Genomic DNA, 21,820 nt, shown 5'->3' with positions numbered 1-21,820 from the left:
GTGAACAACTGCACCCACACCCTGCTGGTCTCCAGCAGGACCTGGACAGAGGAGTATAGGTTTCTTCCCTCCCAAAGCTCTTCAAAGCCTCTGGCCTCATGACCCAGATCCAGGAATTACAAGACCCAATTAGAAATGAAAACCTAGTTTTCTCTGCTCAGAAACAATACTCTGGAGCCCCTTACTCTGCATATATGAGAAGCATGTATGGTCTTTAATCCCACTATTACAGTGGCATAGCCTTTTACTGTTATACACATGAGAGTAGATTTAACTAAAGGAATAAGGACTGGTTGCTTTGCAAAGTGAAAGCTCACTGGTTTAGTAAATGACATAAAGCCGTGATCACTTCAGACAACCATATGCTAGCAAAAATCTTGTTTTTTCTTTCGTTCATTGACGGACACAGCTCCAGATCTTCTTGACCCTTGGGTTATGCTGCCCCCTACAGGAGTAGGACACTAGGCAGAAAAAGGTTTGACTACACCTATAGGGCAGTGCCAGGGGGTATACTCCCACTTCCTGCTATAGGTCTTCAGTTTTTTTCTGCCTAGTCAGGAGTAAGGAACTAGTTCCTTGCTGGCATCTCTGGTCCTAGGATTTTATCCTTTTTTAAACACTTTTTTTTTTATTATTATTTTCTGTTCCTGTGTGAACTACAATCAACCAGACTGGGCAACGGACTGGATATCCTGGATCCTTACAGTCTTCCCAGTCTGGCTCCGCGCTAGGTTGGCCTTGACATAGCCCCACTGGTTGGAGGCTAGCCAGCGAGTTAAACGACACATGAGGACGCAATGCCCTGGTCACGACCTGAGTCGCATCGTGCCTCTGGCCCACAGCACCCCCTATTCCAAGATGGTGTGGTCTGCCTGAAGCGGTGCCTGCCCGGTCCCACGGTGTTTTGAGTAGTGTCCCCCCTCCCTTCCAGTGGCTTTTCGGGTTGGACGCGGGCCCCTCCCTGGGTTAGTTGGACCCTTGAGTGACCTTCCTGCCCTCATGTCACTCCCCTCACTATCCGGGTCCCTCTGCGGACCACCCCCATTCACCCACTCCTAGCCCCCCCTTCCCCAACCCCCCCTCCCCGGGGTGGCCATGCCTCTTTTTCTGTTTAGGGGTATCAAGCGGGTGCTGGGGGGGCCGGGGCGTGGAAAGGCACTCCGCTGGCTGCGCGAGCTACAGTTTTTGGGGGGGATGGTCCTAGTGGGGTCCCCCCTACTGTCCCAAGTACCTGGGGGTCCTGGGAGCCGCGTGTAGTTGCCATTTTGCTGTGGATGACTGCTGTATAATCAGTGGCCATGTTTGTGTAGTTCGGTGGCTTTTTTCTTGTATTTTCCCATTGCTGTCACGCGACGGCCATGTTTTTAAAGCCTATGGAGCGGTTAATCGGTGGTGGGTCTCTAGTGGCAGTTCCTGAACTTCCTCTTTCTCTTTGATCGCTGCACAGCGTGCAGTCTGGCTCTGCATCTGAGGAGGTGGTGGAGAGTCCCTGTGGGTGCCAAACAGCTCCCTCTTTCTGCTATAGCAGTAATTAGTGCACTAAGACTAGTGGGGGGGGGGGAACATTAACACCAATTTTTACACTTCTTGCTGGTGGTCCCCAGGTTAACCCATTGAGTCCCTGGAGCACGTGTCACCACCTGACCCCCCTCTCAGGCTGCTGGGCCCATGAGGTCCCAGTCCACCATGTCTACTATGACAGCGGTCCTGCAGTCACTGGTGTCCAAAATAGATATGGCCCTCCAATATAGGACAAACAAAAAGCGTCCTGCGCCTTCACCTGCATCCTCTGTCTCCTCAGATTTGGAGGTTGATTTGGCTGGCGGGGACGCAAGTCACCCTACTGGGTCTGAGTCCACGCACCCTGAGTGCTCTGATAGTGAGGGTGATTCCTCTTCCAATACAGCTGTACATGAAAAAACGCTAGTGGATGCGCTGATTGTATCAGTGCCGGAAACTTTGGAGGATGCAGCTACTGCTGCATTGGCTGCACAGGTGCAATTTGGTATCCGCAGAGCCTCCAAAGCAGCAAATGTGTTTCCCTTTCCCACCTATTTTGACAACATTGTCACAACTCAGTGGGGTTCCCCCAAATGCACTGTTGGGGTCCCTAAGCGCTTCGCTAGAATGTATCTGTTAGCTCAATTCTCGTCAGGAGGCAATCACGATGATATTACAGCCCTTCAGTTACTACCCTCCCAATAGATGGATTTCCCCTCCAACCAGCTGGGAGTTATGACGACACATCGTACTCAAACTTCGTGCAGTCACAACTAACTTTATTGAATGTGAAGCTCATATTTAAAGCATATTTGTTGAGCAGGAAAAGACTGCTCCAAACCGGTTTTACAGTTCATCAGTCGAATTACATATCAGACAGAACAATACATGAAAGGGCCTTTGCTTTTGCCATGCATCTGTATGTCAATCTAAGGCGTTCCCGAATCTGAATGTGTGTCCTATGACAGTCGCCCTGTCTGCATTTCGTTGTCATGTGTTAATGTAAGCAATTGTCAATTGTTTATGGGTTTGTCCGTAATTTCCATGCGCAGACTTAACTTTGTCAAGTGTCCCAATGAATGAATGAACAGGTGTTTACATGTCGTCTAAATGCAAAACATAGCTGTCTGCTGACCAAGGTGGATGAATGGCTGTCAGTGCCAGCTCGTTAATATGTAAATACAAGGGCCTACACTTCATCACAGAATGGGCACAAACCGAAATATATATCTGAAAAATCATAAGGCATATTAATACAACCTTTCAGTATCCTTTTCAAGAGTCCCTGTTAAAAAAAAACTGACAGTACTACCTGTGGTGGACTTGCGGGTTTCCAGGTTGAACTTAGCCACCTTTCTCCCTGTGGAGGACTCTCCATCCTTTAAGGACCCTTTTGACAAGAGAGCTGAAACTCTGGTCCGATACCTTTTTACCATGGCCGGTTCCATTATGTGGCTGGTTTTTGCCATAACCTTGGTTTCCCAGACCTTAACGGAATAGGCTAAGCTCCTGCGCCAGAATTTGGAAGGGGTACAGTCCCCTCCTGATCTGGTAGGGCTGGCGGACCAGTTGGTCCAGGGGTTGCAGTATATCTGTGATGCCTCTCTGGATGTGGCCCCCTTAGCCTGCAGGGTGTCTGTGACAGCGGTGACTCTTCACCGCATGATATGGCTGAAATACTGGTCTGCAGACCAGGCTTCCAAGAAAGTATTGACCAATCTCTCTTTTGTAGGAGACCGCTTGTTCGGCGCTTCCATGGGAAAAAAAAATCATTAAGGGTCTTACTGGAGGTAAAAGTACTCTGCTTCCACAGACTAACAGTAGCAAAGAGTCTCGTCGTAAATGTGGCCCTTTCTTTTCAGCCCATAAGTGGTCCTTTTGTCCCTCGGGATCTAAGGACCAGGGATCAAAATCCGGCCGTAACCCCACAGGGGGTTCCAAGAGGCCCTGGCCTGGTAAGTCGAGAGTGGGTTCCTCCTGGGACCACAGACCAGCCCACTTCTGCCTGAAGGGGCCCCCTCACCCGTATCTGGGGTGGGGGGACGTCTTTACTTCTTTCCGGATCCATGCACCTCCTTGATTCAAGACAAATGGGTCCACGAGTTGTATCGGTCCGGTTACCAAACCGGTTTTTGGTCCCTGCCTCTAGCAAGGTTCTTCCCTTCCAACCTGTGTTTGGGCCCAGATCGCCTACGAGGACTTCTTGGGGGGGTACAGGATCTGTTTTCACATGGTGTCATTTTACCGGTTCCGGAATGGGAACGCTTTCAGGGGTTTTATTCTATTTACTGTTCCCAGGAAGGAAGGCAAGGTCCATCCAATTCTGGACCTCAAGGCCTTGAATCGCTTTGTGCGGGTTATGAAATTTCGAATGGAGTTCATTCGCACGGGTAGCAGCTTTCCTGGCTTGTATCGATATCAAGGACACTTACCTTTGTATCCCAATCTATGTCGGGGATCAGTGTTTCCTTTCACTTTGCTGTGGGCGAGGAGCACTATCAATTTGTGGCGTTACCTTTTTGTTCTCCCTTCGGCTCCTCAGGTGTTCACAGAAATTTTGGCCCCGGTGTTAGCATTGCTAAAGCAGAAGGTGATTGCTGTACTGGGGTACTTGAATGACCTCCTTCTGTGAGCAAAGTCTCCAAATGCCTTAAAAGACAGTCTGGACATATGGGTGCGAACTCTGCAAGAGTTCGGCTGGAAACTGAATTTCCAGAAATCTGTTCTGGTCCCCTCCACCAAGCTGGACTATCTGGGCCTGACCCTGGACATGGCCCCAGCCCTGGTGTTTCTCCTGGAGGTGAAACTCCAGAACTTGCAGGATGTGATACCGCTCCTGTTGTCCATCCAGTGGTCATCTCCCTTGGACTTGTATGCAAGTGCTGGGCTTGATGGTCTCCACCTTCAAGGCGGTTCCGTTTGCTCAGTTCAATACCAGATTACTACAAAAGGAGATTCTTGCCAAATGGAACAAGAACCCACAGTGTCTAGACAATCTTATCCTGTTGAGCTAGGATACGAAGGGATCCCTGATCTGGTGGCTCCGCTCTCCGGTGCTTCAACATGACGGTGCTTCAACATGGAAAATCCTTTCTCCCCCTGTACTGGACAGTGGTCACCACGGATGCCAGCCTGTCCGGGTGCGGAGGTGTCTTGGGCACGGATTGTGCTCATGGGGTTTGGACTCTGAAGGAGTCCAGTCTGCCGATTAATATCCTGGAAGTTCGGACGATCATGCTTTGCCTGACCCAATGGAGGGTTTGTCTGCAGGGGCGCCCGGTAAGGATTCAATCAGACAATGCCAGGACCGTGGCAGATGTCAATTTTCAAGGGGCACCAAAAGTGTCCTAGTGGCCTGGGAAGTAGCCGGCATTCTAAGGTGGGCAGAACAGTTTGTTCCAGCCATCTCTGCTGTGCATAGTCCAGGGGTAGAAAATTGACAGGCTGGTTACCTCAGTTGGCAGACGTTGGATCAGGGAGAATGGTCTCTCCACCAGGAGGTGTTTCTTCGACTGTCTCCGGTGAGGGACTCTCGATGTGGACCTGTTGGCCTCTCGTCTCAACAGGAAGATGCAGAGATTTGTAGCAAGATCTCGGGATCCTCTGGCCAACGCTACAGACACTCTGGTAGCTCCTTGAAGGCAGTATCGTCTGATGTACGCATTTCCCCCGATAACTCTTCGCCAAGACTCCTGCGAAGAATCGAGGCAGATGGGATTCCGGTCATCCTAGTGGCTCCGCACTGACCTCGCAGGTCCTGGTATGCAGACCTAGTACGGCTGGTTGCCAATGGCCCTTGGGAGACTCCCTCTCAGAGAAGATCTGTTAGCTCAAGGATCGATCTTCCATCCTGCTTTACAGTCGCTGGTTTTAAAGGCTTGGCTGTTGAAAGCCAGGTGCTGAAGGATAGAGGGGTGTCTGAATTGGTGATTCCTACATTGTTAAAAGCTCGAAAATCTACTTCTAGGGAGAGTTATCATTGAGTCTGGAGGGCATACATTGCTTGGTTTGGGTCTCGGGGCATCAGATTTTGGCCATGGCGATTTTCTTTCAGCGCCCCTGGGCCACAAAGCACTTGCTTCACACCTTTGTTAGGGGGTCCTCCACCTGGCTCCCCGGGGAGGTCTGCGTTACCTTTTGAAAACATTTTTGAGGTTTCTCTACTTATTCTGTCACAGAAGGTAGTCTTCTTGGTGGCTATTACTTCTGCGCGCAGGGTGTCGGAGTTGGCTGCGTTGTCTTGTAGTTCACTCTATCTGGTGGTTCACAGAGACAAATTGGTGCTTCGTCCCTGCCAGTCATTCCTTCCTAAAGTCAACTATAGTTTCCATTTACATTAAAGAGGTTGTAAACCCACCTTAATGACCTGTACCTATAGGTAAGCCTATAATAAGGCTTATCTATAGGTACTGTAAATATCTCCTAAACTTGCACCGTTTAAAAGATATTTACATTGCATGCAGCCGATGACATCATCGGCGCATGCGCTCTGAAGGAATGGCCACCCATGCTGTTCCTTCAGAGCCCTGTGTTCTGCGTGGGAGTGATGTCATCGCGCCTCTGGCCATTCAGATGGCCGGAGGACGCGAAGCAGGACGGCCGAACATGTCTGCTGTGCTATACCGATGAGCTGGCAGCATTGCGGGGGCTTCATTCTAAGGTAAGTATTTCATAATGAGCTAGTATGTGATGCATACTGGCTCCTTATGCTTTTGTCTTTCGGGTTTTCTTTTTTTTTTTTTTTCTAAAGGTTTGCAACCTCTTTAAGACATTGTGTGTTGCCTTCCTTGTGTCCTTAGCCTAAGCATCCTAAAGAAATTGCCTTACAGTTTTTGGACCTGGTGGCGACCAAATCGTTCCGAAAATCGGATTCTTAATTTGTCCTTACGGATGCTGCGACCATTTCTAGATGGATCAGGCAGACGGTGGTGCAGGCCTATTCCATTAAGGGTCATGATCCTCCTTTCCCTGTTGAGGCTCATTCTACAGGAGCGCTTAGAGCCTCTTGGGCCTTCCATTATCAGGTGTTGGTAGTGCAGGTTTGCAAGGCGGCCACCTGGTTGTCCGTGCACACTTTCACAAAATGTTATATGGTGGATGTGTTGGCATCTGCGGATACTTCTTTTGGCCTCAAGGTTTTGTAGGCCGCTGTTGGAGAGGGTGTTTTTTGTTTTTGTCAGGTGCGCTCCAGTTGTTCCTGGTTAAGCTCCTGTTTTACCTGGTTGGCTAGGTTTAGCCTTTTGGAAGTGTGTATTTTTTACTGTGTTCTTCCCACCCCTCATGTTGACACTGCTTTGGGACGTCCCAAGGGTCAAGAAGATTTGCAGCGGTGTCCGTCAACGAATAAAAGAGAATACTACTCTTAATATGCAAACAGGGACCAACTCCTGCAGCTGCCAAATGTGACCCAGCCTTTACTGCCTCCTGTGCTTCTCTATTAACCCATTGCTATGATGGGCACTTTCATTAAGCATTACAGTCTATTCACACCTTTGCACTGCGATAATGCATGCCTTTCTGCAACATGTAGTAACACACATTTCATGTGTGGGTGGGATTTTGATGCTATTTATTCAGAGTAAATGCTACGTGCACAACTTTTGGCCTAGTGAGGTACGCAAGGAAACACACTGAAAATGCTAACTGACATACTATAGCTTTCATGCTAATTTTCTAAATTCAATATTAGGAGTCAGGGACCCTGAGGAAGCATAAAGGTGAGGAGATCCAACTTAAGTTGTTGCATACTTTTCCTGGGTCAAAAGTTTGGAAGCCAGAAGGTAATGTTTATAGTAGAGCTGCACGATTCTGGATAAAATGAGAATCACTATTTTTTCCCTTGGAATAAAGATCACGATTCTGAAGAACTTTTTGATTTTAAAGATTTACAACCCCTGAACATTAGGTTATCAAACAAGATGGCAATAAAATAAGACAAAATACTCTTTGCTTCAATCAAATTTAAGAAAAATAGTAAAATGTGTAAAAAAAAAAAAGAATTACCATTGTTATTTACTACTCGTCGATACCAATTACTGATATATACCACACATTTTTTGTCTACTCTTTAGCTGTCAGCAATGGTACAAAGCATTGAAAAATTATTTTTCAAATAAAATACATTTTTTTTTCTAGTTTTTTTTTTTTTTTTTTTTTTTTTAATATGTGCTCAAATTGTGAAAGCATGGTTCAGGGAGCACGAGACATCATTTTCACACATGGATTAGCCACCACAGAGTCCAGAACTCAACCCCATTGAGAATCTTTGGGATGTGCATAATGAAGGCTTTGCACAGTGGTTCGACTCTCCCATCATCAATACAAGATCTTGGTGAAAAATGCAACACTGGATGGAAATAAATCTTGTGACATTGCAGAAGCTTATCGAAAAAAAATGCCACAGCGAATGCCTTCCATATTCAAAATCAACAAAATGTTAGCGTGTGTGACCTTTTTTTTTTGGTGGCATCTTTTTAAACATTGGCAGCTGCTTTTTTTTTTTTTTGACAGCTGTGAGCAAGGAACTGCTCTGCACTCTTGTTACATGAATCTTGGAAACCACCTTCAAGGCGGTTCCATTTGCTCAGTTCAATACCAGATCACTGCAAAAGGAGATTCTTGCCAAATGGAACAAGAACAACCTCTAAAAAAGCTTTCACAGTTCTGGAACAACATCCTATGGACAGATGAGACCAAGATCAACTTGTACCAGAGTGATGGGAAGAGAAGAGTATGGAGAAGGAAAGGAACTGCTCATGATCCAAAGCATACCACCTCATCAGTGAAGCATGGTGGTGGTAGTGTCATGGCGTGGGCATGTATGGCTGCCAATGGAACTGGTTCTCTTGTATTTATTGATGATGTGACTGCTGACAAAAGCAGCAGGATGAATTCTGAAGTGTTTCGGGCAATATTATCTGCTCATATTCAGCCAAATGCTTCAGAACTCATTGGACGGCACTTCACAGTGCAGATGGACAATGACCCGAAGCATACTGCAAAAGCAACCAAAGAGTTTTTTAAGGGAAAGAAGTGGAATGTTTTGCAATGGCCAAGTCAATCACCTGACCTGAATCCGATTGAGCATGCATTTCATTTGCTGAAGACAAAACTGAAGGGAAAATGCCCCAAGAACAAGAAGGAACAGAAGACAGTTGCAGTAGAGGCCTGGCAGAGCATCACCAGGGATGAAACCCAGCGTCTGGTGATGTCTATGCGTTCCAGACTTCAGGCCTTAATTGACTGCAAAGGATTTGCAACCAATTATTAAAAAGTGAAAGTTTGATTTATGATTGCTAATCTGTCCCATTATTTTTGGTCCCTTAAAAAGTGGGAGGCACATATACAAACTGTTGTAATTCCTACACCTTTCACCTGATTTGGATGTAAATACCCCCAAATTAAAGCTGAAAGTCTGCAGTTAAAGCACATCTTGTTTGTTTCATTTCAAATCCATTGTAGTGGTGTATAGAGCCAAAAAGATTAGAATTGTGTCGATGTCCCAATATTTATGGACCTGACTGTAAATCACAGGGTACAAACCAAGTAGACAGCCAGAGTTAACAAGTGGTGTCATGCTTGTGTCAGGAACATTGAGATGTGTAATTCTGCGTTTAAATACCCTGTGCTCAAAGCAAGGGTGACATCAGGATCATAGTCCAAACAGGGGTTATAGGGGAAGACCAAAAGGGGGTTACTAATAGGTGGTAGACAGAGAGAGCTTGAAGAACAGTATGCCTAATTTGGGAGTAAAGCTGGCTGTTATACAATTTACTTATTCAGTTTCCTTTAGATTTATGTTCAACTATGTAGTACAGGGTCCTGCCTACTTGCATACAAATTGAAAGTGTTAAGGTTTTAACTCATATTATATGGTATTGGTAAATCAAAATTGTACAAGAGAATTGTATAATGTATGGCCAGCTTAACTGTGAGTAGTCAGAATTAGAAAACAATGACACTGACTTGTGCTAAAATGTATGGAAAATACTGTACATATACATTTCTATCCATTTTAGTCACACTTTAACGTGCGCTGGTGCCCATTAACATGGGTTTTGATGTCCGTTGGCATATGTTTTGATGTCCTTATTGTTTTTCAGATGTCCTTCCATTGATCGGCATTTTACAGATGCACTAAAAGGCAGATCAAAGCACTGGTGTGAACTGGCCCTTGGGGTTGTTCAGCCAGATGGACCAGGAACATGGTGAAATGCTTGTGAGAATGATTTTTCAGTTCAAAAATGTGTTCAATTGAACACTGTGGAGGAACTTTGATTGCTGTGCAGAATATCACAATCTAGCGATATTTAGTTTAGAGGCTAACAAGAGGTGAGTCACAATAGTTCTGGATGACAGGGGTTAATGGTCTATTCCCACATGCAGTAAGGCATCCATATTTCTTTTATAAGGCAAATCAGAGTGGAAAATGTAGCGGTTTTTGTTTTAAAATATGGTCAGTTTTAAAAGTTCTCGGTGTTCAATTTCCCCAACTAAGTGTACAACTAAAAATTTAACATGGAGTCTTTTTATAATGCAGTTTCGTAAATCCTGATTGCAATGAATTGTATGTAATCCTGTTATATTTATATTTTTGTTTTTTTAATCTTGAGCTTTGTATAGTAAATATTCTTCATGAAGTGATGTTCTCTCTTAGGGTACTAGCAGACCTTCTCACTATCACGTCTTGTGGGATGACAACTGTTTCACTGCTGATGAACTCCAGCTGCTGACCTACCAGCTGTGCCACACATACGTGCGATGCACTCGATCTGTCTCCATCCCTGCTCCTGCGTATTATGCCCATCTGGTGGCTTTTAGAGCTAGGTACCATCTTGTGGACAAAGAGCATGACAGGTGGGTTGCCTGATGTGTTATATTCTTATTTGCTAAATTGTTTTGTACTTTACATCTTTCCCACTATTTACTTAGTAAAAATTTAAATTAAAGGCATACTTCCCTATATCTGGCAAACTAGAAAGCTGGGTAGTGAAATCTCTTTTCATGGAATATTTCTTCATCTTTCGGTTTTGCTTATACATATTATGATACATTGTACTCCGTGACAAGTGTTCTTCACAGAGACTCGTGACTGATGCACACTTAAGCTGGCTATAGATAGTTTGAATATAAGCGGTTCAGCAGGGACCGGCCGAGATTTGAACCATCAATGGGCAGGCTGATTGTATCCATTGATCGACTTGGGTAAAACCAGCATGTCGGATTTTGACATGCGATTGTCAGTGGCTATTAGAGCCATGAGCAATGATCACAGTGTTCTTCTGGCAGGGACGGCTCCCCTGAACCCCCTGTCACGCTCAGCCTTGCAACCCATTCATGCGAATAGGGCTGTGCTGCAACCGTTCACAACATACTCAGTTGCGGTGCAGTTGTCCGTTTTTAAGAAGGTTAAAACAGGTGGAGAGGAGGTGATACAGCCTCACTGCCTGTCAAATGCTTTCTAAAGAGCGACCTGAATGCGAGTCAGTTTTCAGAGAGCAAAGCGGGTGTACACATGCCCTAAGAGGCTCATGAGGAGTCATTGTATCTCCTTCTCACCACCTCCTTTAACACCCTGATCCCCACACTAGTGCGCCACAACTGCAGCCGCACACACTGCTTACTTGCAGCAGCACACACATACATGCAGAGTGGCCCATTATTTTTTAAAAACTGCACCAACACACCAATATGGGTATAATAATAGTTTAACTGTTTTGACTGTGTAAGGAACTACCGAGTGCTAACACTTCCTCCTTGGAATGCTTGTATGATTGAGTTTTCTCATTCCGGTTAATGCTGTGCTGGAAGATGTTGCAAGATAGTTTAAGAACAGCCTAGCATTTTTACTGATTGATATATTTGACCATGTTGAGTTGCAGCATTAAATCATGGCGACTCATTGGGTTAACATGATATATTTTGTAACCTAAACCATCCTTTACCTTACATTATTATAGATTTCAAGGGAAAAGGACAGCCATGTGTTTATGTACGTTGTTAGTACAATCTTGAAAATAGCACCTATGTTTTTTTGTTTTTATTGTGATCTGTACTGTAGTAACTCTCTGAACAATGTATTGTATTTTTCAGTGCTGAAGGAAGCCACGTATCTGGTCAAAGCAATGGTCGGGACCCACAAGCCCTTGCCAAGGCAGTACAAATTCACCAGGATACCTTACGTACCATGTACTTCGCATGAGAGCGACTGTAGACCCCAAACATGCACAGGTTTGACTTACTGCAAGGAACCTGAAGAATCTCATGTGGGTTTTCAGAGCCCAACGGGGTGGTTTCCTTTACAGACATCTCCTGACCTCCCGTTTCTCCCCAGCATTCTCTTCTGGCTTGCACTGAAGCCCAGGCACAATGATTGAGGGGCGGGCTAGTCCTGGGAATAGAAGATCATTGAGGAACACAGCACTATTATGCAATATGAAACCAGCCAACTGCTAGATTGTTGTAATGGAGCCTCCACTTGGATGCACTGCTTATGTTTTGTGTTACTTTTACTTTCCAATATTTAATCCTTTTATGCCTTTACCTCAAATTGCTCTGCAGCACTGGCTGTCTTTGCAAAAAAAAAGTTAAGGAAAAAAAATCATAAAAAGACAAAAGCAAACTATAGGGATGTGTGAGAGTATGTCTGAATATCTGTACATGCGGGGGCTTTGTATGGGCAACAAAGGTATAATACTGTGTATTTGAGATACAGCAGTATGGCCTAACCTGCTGTATTTCTTTGATTGCTTTTAATATAGTACTTATCTTGTAGCAGAAAGTGATTTATGAGAAGACTAATATCTGTTCTATGTAACCTCTGTGCCCCTTTTGGTGGTATTGGAGTGATTTTTAACACTCCAGCTGTACAGGGGTAACAGCCTCTCGTGTGCCCAGCTATTTAGTATCTGTATACACAAATGTATGTGTGTACATATATACTATGTGTCTGTTTGTAAGTGCAAGTGGACATTAGAGCGGAAATAGAAGGATGTTGTGCAAAAAATATGGGGTTTATATTTGTGGCACAGCAGTCTTTTTTCTTTTACTTTTTCAAACTTTTTTTTTTATATGTGCACATCTCTCAGTACTCCCTGCTCATTTTCCCCTCTCCACCAATTAACACGATCCAAGTTGTTACTGAGAATGTTGTGTGCGCCTAGTCAGGCCATGCAGCTGCCTGAGTAATCTGATTTTGAAATTAACTTGTGAGGATGGTTGTATTGTGTCACATCTGAGGCTACCACTGCCTTACTCCTAGAATCATTGCAAGCTCTGGGCATGCACAATAAAGATGCTGTGATGTGCTCTGCCCAGGGCCCAATTCTGGGAGTTGGGAAATTACAGCTTTCATTGCTGGGTGGGAGTTTTGGCAGAGCCAAAATAACTGCCTTGACCGTTCCATTTTAAGTTAGTTACAGGGCATTTATTACCTGTATGGTGGCAGGTCTCTAACTGGCTTTAGAATAGCCAAAGCTAGCACGTTTCTCTGTAGCGTTTAGTCTAGAGACTAATAAAACGACTCTAAATGCCTCTATTTAATAACATTTTGCAAAGAGCACTGATGTTTAATAATTTACCCCTAGCGACCATACTTTGGCTGTTTAGTGTAGTGAAAGCAAGGTAAATTGTGCTAACTGGTTGCTTTGGGGCTTCTGTATTTTTTTTTTTTTTTCAGTCAGTTCCAATAAAGCAGTTTCAAATTTGGGCAGATGCTGGCAAGGTTAATTACCCACTAGCTTTGTTTACCTATTGTGAACGCTCCATTATTCCTTGGTGCAACCACATGTCTTGTCCATTGCAAGGGTGTGTCACTCATGTTAGGGTTTTATTTGATACATCATAAGGAAGCAGGAGGGATAGTGAGATTCCATAGATGAGAGAGCCAGGTATTTTGGATTAGAAATCTCACTGTTGGGGTATTAAGGGAAAACCAGGCAGTGAGTGCTGCAGCTCGTCAATGTCCACATCTTGTTTTGGGTGGGCTAGTTCTCTAAAGTTTAGGTGCACTTTTGCACTACATAGCGTCTCTTATCCACCACATTCATCCTTTCCAAGCTAGTCATCAAAATCATACCTCAGATGTTGACAGACTTCATCCCACTCATAGGGACACATTCTACATACACCCTGTTGTCTTTGGTTCTGCAAGTGTTTAATCTGCAGAGTATACTACAACAGTGGCCTGTAAGTTTTGTCTGGCTGAGAACTGTCTGCATGCGAGGTATGACTTTTTTTTTGTGGTATGGCTAGTTAGAATAAGGAGGGGTAAGGATGTTGTTGGGTAGTGCAAAAAAAAAAAAAAAAAGTCCACTTGCAATTTAAATGGAGGGTTTACTCTTTATATGTATTGTTTGGTTTCCTTAATGGTCTTAAGAAACAGCTCAAATATCCCTGGCCACTCCTGCATCCCAATCTTTGCTCATGATTCTACTACCAAAATAGTCTGATCAAATCTTTGAATCACATTCGTTTGTATGCTGCAAGTTTCCCCACCTTTGCACTCCAGGGGAGCTAAATGATTTTGCACCCTACTAAATCAAGTAGGAAACTGCTACAGGAAGGTGGGGAAATTAACATTTTTGATCTATGTAATATACTCATTTTCATGAAAGTTATGCTTTTCTAGTACTTTATTTTTTTTATATTTATTAGTCATGACACTAATTTAATTGTTTCAGAACATATTCTGTGCAACTTTTTTTTAATCTTAAAAAAATACTGTGTGTGTCTGTGTAACTGACAGATCTATGTTTTATTTTGCTCTCTTTTTAGTGCAATAAGCATAAATGAATTTAAACCCGTTAATGCGCCAAAGACGCCCGCAGAGCATTGCCGGCCCCTCTGGCTAGTTTGGGTTTAACCATATGTAAAAGCCTTAATTATGAAAGGAAGGTGTCAAAATAAGGAACTTTAGAACACTGAAACTTTCTTTAAAGGTGTCCTGTCTACCCAGAGATATTGCGGAAGGATTGTGTTCCCATAAGTAAAATTGTGCAATGATTGGTACTTAATGCTTTATACACCTAACGCAAAGTTTTATATTTTATTTGGACCAATAGGCTTTCCTTACTGCATTGTGAGCTAAAGTGTTCTAGTGTGTGAAGGGCATTGTTTGTATGTTACATCCAGATTGGAACCTGTAGGTTTATTTAATTGCATGGTGCAAACAAGATAAATTGAGATTCATATCATTCAGTATGATTCATTGTGCCCATTAGCACCTAAATACTATGTGGGTACTGCAAGGCTTACATAGTTATTATCCAACAGGGAATATATTCATGAAACTTTTGCAAATTGATCAGCAGCCTCATATCTTCTAAATCTTCCTTTATTGCTTAAATTTGGACTGTTGGTATAAGCTGACTAGACCCATATTTGCCTCACCCTAGGCATCTCAATCAAATCTAATCTCTTGTTTTTCTATGTTACCTTTCAATTATTTAATTTTCACCATGTCCCTTATTTAAACCATCGGGTGATAATTCAATCATTTGTTTTTTCAGGACCAATGATCTCACTAGTACTGCAAAACTGTTCCTTCTATTGAAGTCATAATATTTATGAATACTCTAGTTGTAAAAAAGTGGCTTTGTATGTTCATCAAACTCTGCTGTTTATTATTCAAAAATGCAAAGTAATTGAGAATTTGTAGGTTTTGTTAAATGGACATGGTGTAGTTGGCTTGCATATCTGCTTTTAACATGTCTGCATTGGATATACAGGTTGGTGTTATGGGCTACATTTGCAGGTGCAGTAGGTTCCTAAAGAGGTAATGTTTTCAGATAATATTTTGTTCAAACGTATTTTTCCTTTTGATTAAATTAATGGATTTAAAGTATAAAAAAAAGCAAGCAATAGATATTTTCTTATTTATAAATTTTCTGTGCTATATAACGACCAAATAAAAAATATTTTTTTTGGTAATTTAATAAATGGTAACATTTAGTATGTCTCTAAAGCTGAAGTATTTTTTTTTTTTTTTTGGTGTCCAATGCGACCGTTCCATAAAGAATTTAAATAGCCCTCCTGTGTTTGACCTTTTCTCTCATATGTCCTCTAATTTAATAAGAGCAGCAAACAGACTTGTACTTTTGGAAATACTTGTTTGCTGCCTTTTGGAATTCTAGGAGTCCTGGTTGGGCATAAGTAATGTTTCCTGCCTCAAAGAAGAAACCCAGTCTTGAGTTTTAGCTGACTTTTGTATATAAACACAAGTGACATCCATGAAATCTCTTGTACACCTGTACTGGAGTACCTAAAGCCCTTTTTGCTTGTGCCTGAAAGAACATAAGAATTATGGATACACAGAAATGCATGCCACATAGAGATAATGGAAATTGATAATTAGTTATAATTCCCATACTTGCCATCTCTCCCAAGCAAACCTATTTACTGATGTTTTCCTTTAATCTGAGGGTAAGCCTATGAAAAACTGTATACACTTGCTTTGAATCGTATACCAGTTTCAAATATCTGTTGGGAGTTTCGGTGGTTGATCATCTAGTTATGGCTGAGCTTTACATTGTGGAAAGGAGCCTTTGCCATCAGAACCTCCTACAGATATACAGCATGTTGCTGATGTATGGTTCAGTCTACTGGCATCCACTCATTAATACGGTTTGCAAATTTGGTAGTTTTAAAGTGTATATATGTGTGTGTGTGTATGTATATATATATATATATGTATACATATACATTTTTTTTTGGAATATGATTTCAATAAAGGGTATTTAATTCATATTCTAAAATTATTGAAAATGCAGATTTCGTTTTATGTGTAATTATTGAAATGTAGGTTTCAATATATTTGCCCTTTGTTCATTTTATTAGTATATATTCCTATATATAAATATAACTGTTGTTTAACAGTTATGAAGCTTGGAAAACAAAAATCAGCAATTTGAATTGTACGGTTTTTCTATCATGAACAAGAAAGTATGTCAGTTTGACATCTATGGCTCAAGTGGTGGCATTGCAGATGTATTGGTGTTTCATCTATGTCATTTTATGAAATCTCATGTTTTACTTTATAATCAACTGGACAAGCTTTACATGTCCCTGTTTGAGCATTTATTTTGTTTTATTTGTGTATCAGCATTTTGCACCAGTTTCTTGCTCTTTGAAAGAAAAAAAAAACATTCAATGCGGTTACCGCAATAAACACAATGTAAAACAAGTAACCTCAAGCCTTAAGTTTGTTTTTATAAAATAAACTGTAGACTCTTTTTGAAGGGTCCATTCTACAATTTGTGTCTAAAGTATCTGGGGTGGACACATTGCTTCCTTAATCGTTGCCTTCATTTAATTACCTTCAGATTCATATTTAAGTTTCTATGAATTATGTGATTTTTCCGCAGACCTTTTGCAAACTCCATCATCATCAAGAAAGATATGTAAGCTGCTGTTGCTGACCTGTTTATAAAATTAGTTAGTGTGGCTGTCATGATGATCCTGTGATTTTAATATGTTGAGATGCGGACCCAAAATAAATATACAGATCAGAATCGGAGTTCAATTATTGCATGCTTGTACCAGGTAATTAACTCAAAGTACTCAAACCATTAATTTGGCATGAGAGCGAGGAAGCCACTATTTTCAGGAGTAGTACAGCAGTGGAAAGCTATATGTTTTATGTGAAATTTCCTTTCACAGAACAGTTTCTTAAAAATTTGATATATCTGTCTTTGGCGGTGTTGCAGTCTAGTGGATCTAATGGGCCAGTGGTAGAAGTTATTTGTCAAGGTTAAAACATGGATCCTAAACAGCAGGTGGAGAATCAATCTACATTAGACAGAGAAATCGACACTAGTTGGAGTTGTTGTGTTAGGGTGATATACATGTGTTCTGTCATTGCATGTTTCTCATATTTAATGAACCCTACACCGCATTCCCCAAAGCTTTAATCACTGCCCTTAAGCCTTATCTTGCTCTGCTTTATTGAAAGGAAGGTAGTTATGCATCTCTTGCAGCCATCTTACTTTAAATTATTTACAGAATCAAGCGGGATAAGCATGTACCCATAGCTTTGTCATAAGACCAAGCAGTATAGGTTACAGGAGACTGAACATTGAACCGAATATTCGTGCTGGTTATCATTTTTAGGATCCATTGATTAAATTGACTACACCTTTTAAGACCTCTTAGGCTGGTCTTTTTATATTTTGGTTTCTCACATTTAGCTTGGTGTTTACTACTTTGCAATCAAATTTGACAGCTGTGGTGAGGAAATTCATCTACATGTAATTCATACAGGCAAACTTTTTTTTTTTTTGTTTCTTTGGGCAGTGCAGAGAGGGTTCAACTTGCTGTTGGGTTAGGAAGATTCACACTCTCAAATTGTCCTGATCACCAGTGTCTCCAGGCATTCACGGGAGAGTAAATCCAAAATTTTGAGTTGCCTCCACAATGGGAATTTCCCTTACTTTGGAAAGATATTCTTTTCATTGCATGTTGAATCTGAAAGACAGGAAACTCTCCATAATAAAAAAAAAAAACAGACTGCCAAAAAAGAATCTGACAGCTTTTTTTTTTTTTTTTTTTTTCTAATCCCCCCTCACTCTATTAAAATGTAAAAAAAAGTTATGTCTTTGCATATAGTGGTAAGGCCTTATTCACACAGGTGTACTTAAGTGTATGCCCATGCGGGGTCTGTGTTTGTCTGCACAGGTGCTCAGTTTTATCCCTATGCAGGCAGTCCCATTTATCATTTATGTCAATTGGGATGCACAGGTATAGCAGCTGTTCCAAATTTGGCATCTGTGCAAATGTGCGTCCATATATGCAGACTGTGTGTGTTCGGGGGCCTTCACCCACACAGCTGTTAAATTGGGAGCAGAAGCTGTGTCCAGGTAGCTGCTGCATCTCAATTGACATGAATGGGACTGCCTGCACAGGGATCCACAGATCATCTGGGCATCCCCATATGGCTAAACATAGCCCTCACATGGGTGTACGCTTGGGTACACCCATGTAAACAAGGCCTAATTTTTAATGAGAAAAGTTGTGCAAATCTGTGCCATGCTTTTCCTGAACCACACTGCAATTTCATCATCCAGTTCAGGTGGTTACTGTGACTTAGATTGTCAATTCTTGAAAAACTCCTGATGTCAGAAAAAGTGAGCCTATTCCATCCAAGTACATTGGATATGGGCACTGTAAAACCATTCCCCACCATTTATAGCTGGCCTAAAGATTCACGCGTGAGAAATAAACACATACAGATTAAACTCTTTTGCTTAATATCAATAAAAAAGTATGTATCACTTTCTGCATTAAGTGTGGCCCCTTGAGAGGTAGGGCCCTTTCACACGGGCGCTCCGTGTGTCCGCAAATCATCCTATTTTTTTGCGGATGATTTGCGGACATAATGTAAGTCTATGGCATTGCGGATGTCAGCGGAATACCATCCGCTGACATCCGATTTTCTTCCTGTCAGTTCTGTTCCGTTTTTTTGAACTGAACAAAACCCTATTTTTGTTCCGTTCAAAAAACGGAAAGGAAGGAAAATCGGATGTCAGCGGTGTCATCCGCTGACATCCGCAAACCCCCATAGACTTACATTATGTCCGCATATCATCCGCAAACGGATGGGATGATATGCAGGCATACGGAGCGGATGACAGAAATGTCATCCGCTCCGTGGAAAAAAAAAAAAAAAAAGGACCGCAGCGGAGCTCTCACACGGAGCGGCCTTGTGAAAGAGCCCGTAAGCTTTTAACAAGAAACAAGGTATTTAGATGTAACAATTTTCATTTTATAATACAGTAGGATGGTGCTGATTGATACATTGTAACTGCAGAAGAAAAAAAAACTGCCATTTGTATTTTTTTTTTAGTTTTTAAGCATTAGTGTGCTACAGTGGTGAGTTGACAGTTGGGCTATAGCAGCAGTGACTTTTAGAACTGAGTTAAGTGACTTGGCATCAGTACTGCTGTAGGACATAACAGCTGTGGCTGCCTTTTGGCAAATATTATTTAATGTTGGACTGTGAACAGAGTTCAAGCAAAAAAATTGATCCTGTCCAGTGAAATCACGTTTTGAGTTTCAGAATGTAATAGAGTACATGAGAACGCACTTGTATTCTTACTATTTTCTTGGTTTTGCAGAGCAGGAAATAGATGTTGTTTAAAAAATGCAAAATAAAAAAAGTTTTAATGAGTTGTTCATACCACATACATGTTGAAATGCATGCATTTGGTATGAATGTATCCTTGCACAGCAGCAGATTAACCTCTGAAGCACTATAACCATAAGAGGAGCAGTTAACTGTTGCCAGGAGATCTTTGGCTGAGGTCCTAAAGGATTAAGGAAAATAGGTAAACACCTCATTGGTTTTGGTAGACAATTTCTCTAATGCAGGGGTTCTCAACCCGTGGCCCAGTAGCCCTCTGATGTGGCCCTCGACTTCAAACCAGGGAAGCGCATGCTCGGAGTCGGCAACCTGTTGATCATGATCTGGGCTTGCCAACTTGTCATCCCAGAGCAATCAAAGTGCAGTGAGCCGGTGTTGGCAGCAAAGGGAGCAGGAATTACATAAGCCAATGTTCCCTCTGTGTAGCACTGGCTCCTGTCCCAGGTGTTGTGATACCAAGTGTGCTCCGCCTCTAATTCTTTCTAGCAGCCTGGAGAGAGATGACAGCAGCAGCTGCAAGAGGAAAAGAAGGCCACAACATAAACCTACACTAGACATTATAGATTTTGCAATGGGCATATTACCACTTATAAAAGGTTTAACAACTATTAGACTGCTTTTACACTGATCCACGGGTGCAGCACAGTGAGTTACCGGCACTGAGCCATAAACTTCTAATATATTCTGCGGGTTTGGTTCCCTTTCAGGAAGCACACCAAAACTGAACCACACCCGCAAGATATAACGGTGGGTAAACCTGCAGTGGGGATTGGTGCCACGGAAAATTATCTTGATTGTTTATAATCTTCACTATGTTATTAAAATAACAACATATTTGAAATTCTGAATTATTTCATTTCATTGTGGCCCATGACCGGTTACCAAATCACTTAAGTGACCCTCACTCTTTAAAAGGTTGAGCAACCCTGCTCTAATGTAACAAGAATAGTTTTTTCCCTTGATGCAGGGAGCTTTTCATCAGTTTACGAACAAGAATGGTGCATGTGTTTTTATAATGTTCTTTTAAATTAAGTAGGAAATACATTTTCTGTATTGCTTTAAAAGTATGTTTTTGTCTAAGGGAAGGCACGATGTTGTGTATTTCCCATATTTAGAATGTCTCAAACTTTGTTGGAAGCTTGGGAGTTTACAAGTTTTTGTAGGTTGAAGAAAAGAATGTGTTAAGTGAAAGACTGGACATTTGATCCTATAGTCAGGACACTAGAGGGGTTGTGTCAGGTAGAATATACAGTTTTACCATATTTTGTCTGGCCATTTATTTAAGCATTTTTCCATTCTATAGACAGTATAATGCTAGCATGCACGTATGGAGAACGAGACCAGAGTTTTCCTGCACATTAATGCTTTTGGCTGGTCTCTCTGCTCTTTATGAACTCAAAACCTTCAGGGCTGAATTGCACTTTTAAGATGTCATGATGCTGTATGTACATTTTCAAAATTAATCGACAGCCTCAAGACAGTTCCCTTTTAACACATGACACAATGCACAAAAAGTGCAAATTGTGAATGGGCCCTCGCAGATTCATTGTCTTTACCCAGAGCTGTAATAGACTGTGGCTAAGGGCTGCAAAGGTTTTGTAGTTTGACATAAAGCAGATTTTTTTAAACGCTACTAAGAAAAACACATAGTTCTAACCAGAATGTTAATCCCTTGAACCTGAGCATTTCATATTTTACTTGTAGAAACCCCCCCCCCCCTTAAAAACTTCTAAGCACAAAGTGTCTTCTGTTGATGACTTTAGAGTTTTATTGTTTATTAATCCCTTAAATTCAAAGGTATGGAAACAAATAAAGCAAAGGGGATATTAGTAAAGGATATTGGTGGAGAGTGGCTAGAAATTGAAATAATCGCTAATATATATTGTAAGACGGATTGGATGGGATGTTAACTATGCGGCAAATGCACAAGTAAAACATAGAAGATTCCATGTGAGTAAAGAGTCCATTACCTTGGACTAGTTCAGATGTAGATCAAGACCAACGCCAAGGGTTATCCTGAGGAAAGGGCAATAGGAGACCAATTTAATTTATCCCTTGAAGGAGAGAAACAAGATAGTCAGGCCGTTATGAACAATTGCTTAATAAATAATTTGGGCAGTGCTTCCTCTTTTCCTTAGAAGTAAGCCAGGGCCAAATAGGTTATGTTTGAAGCGATAGTGCAAC

At 42.0% G+C, this 21,820-nt stretch overlaps 1 protein-coding gene across 1 annotated transcript in view; it reads left to right on the top strand.

The window, feature by feature from the left end:
* The window catches only part of LOC309545945 (protein argonaute-3), a 268,246-nt gene extending 255,741 nt beyond the window's left edge, over positions 1-12,505 (top strand). Inside the window, exons 18-19 of the mRNA XM_082245395.1 lie at positions 10,157-10,356; positions 11,593-12,505. Of these exons, the coding sequence (XP_082101521.1) occupies positions 10,157-10,356; positions 11,593-11,701 (309 nt within the window). The 3' untranslated portion in view covers positions 11,702-12,505. The remainder of the gene's footprint in view (positions 1-10,156; positions 10,357-11,592) is intronic.
* The last annotated feature ends 9,315 nt before the right edge of the window (positions 12,506-21,820 follow it).

This window comes from Pelophylax lessonae (assembly GCF_965119305.1).
Source record: "Pelophylax lessonae genome assembly, chromosome: 2".
Lineage (NCBI taxonomy): Eukaryota > Metazoa > Chordata > Amphibia > Anura > Ranidae > Pelophylax > Pelophylax lessonae.
The sequence above is the reverse complement of the archived record's forward strand: the minus strand, read 5'-3'. Positions and strand labels throughout refer to the sequence as shown.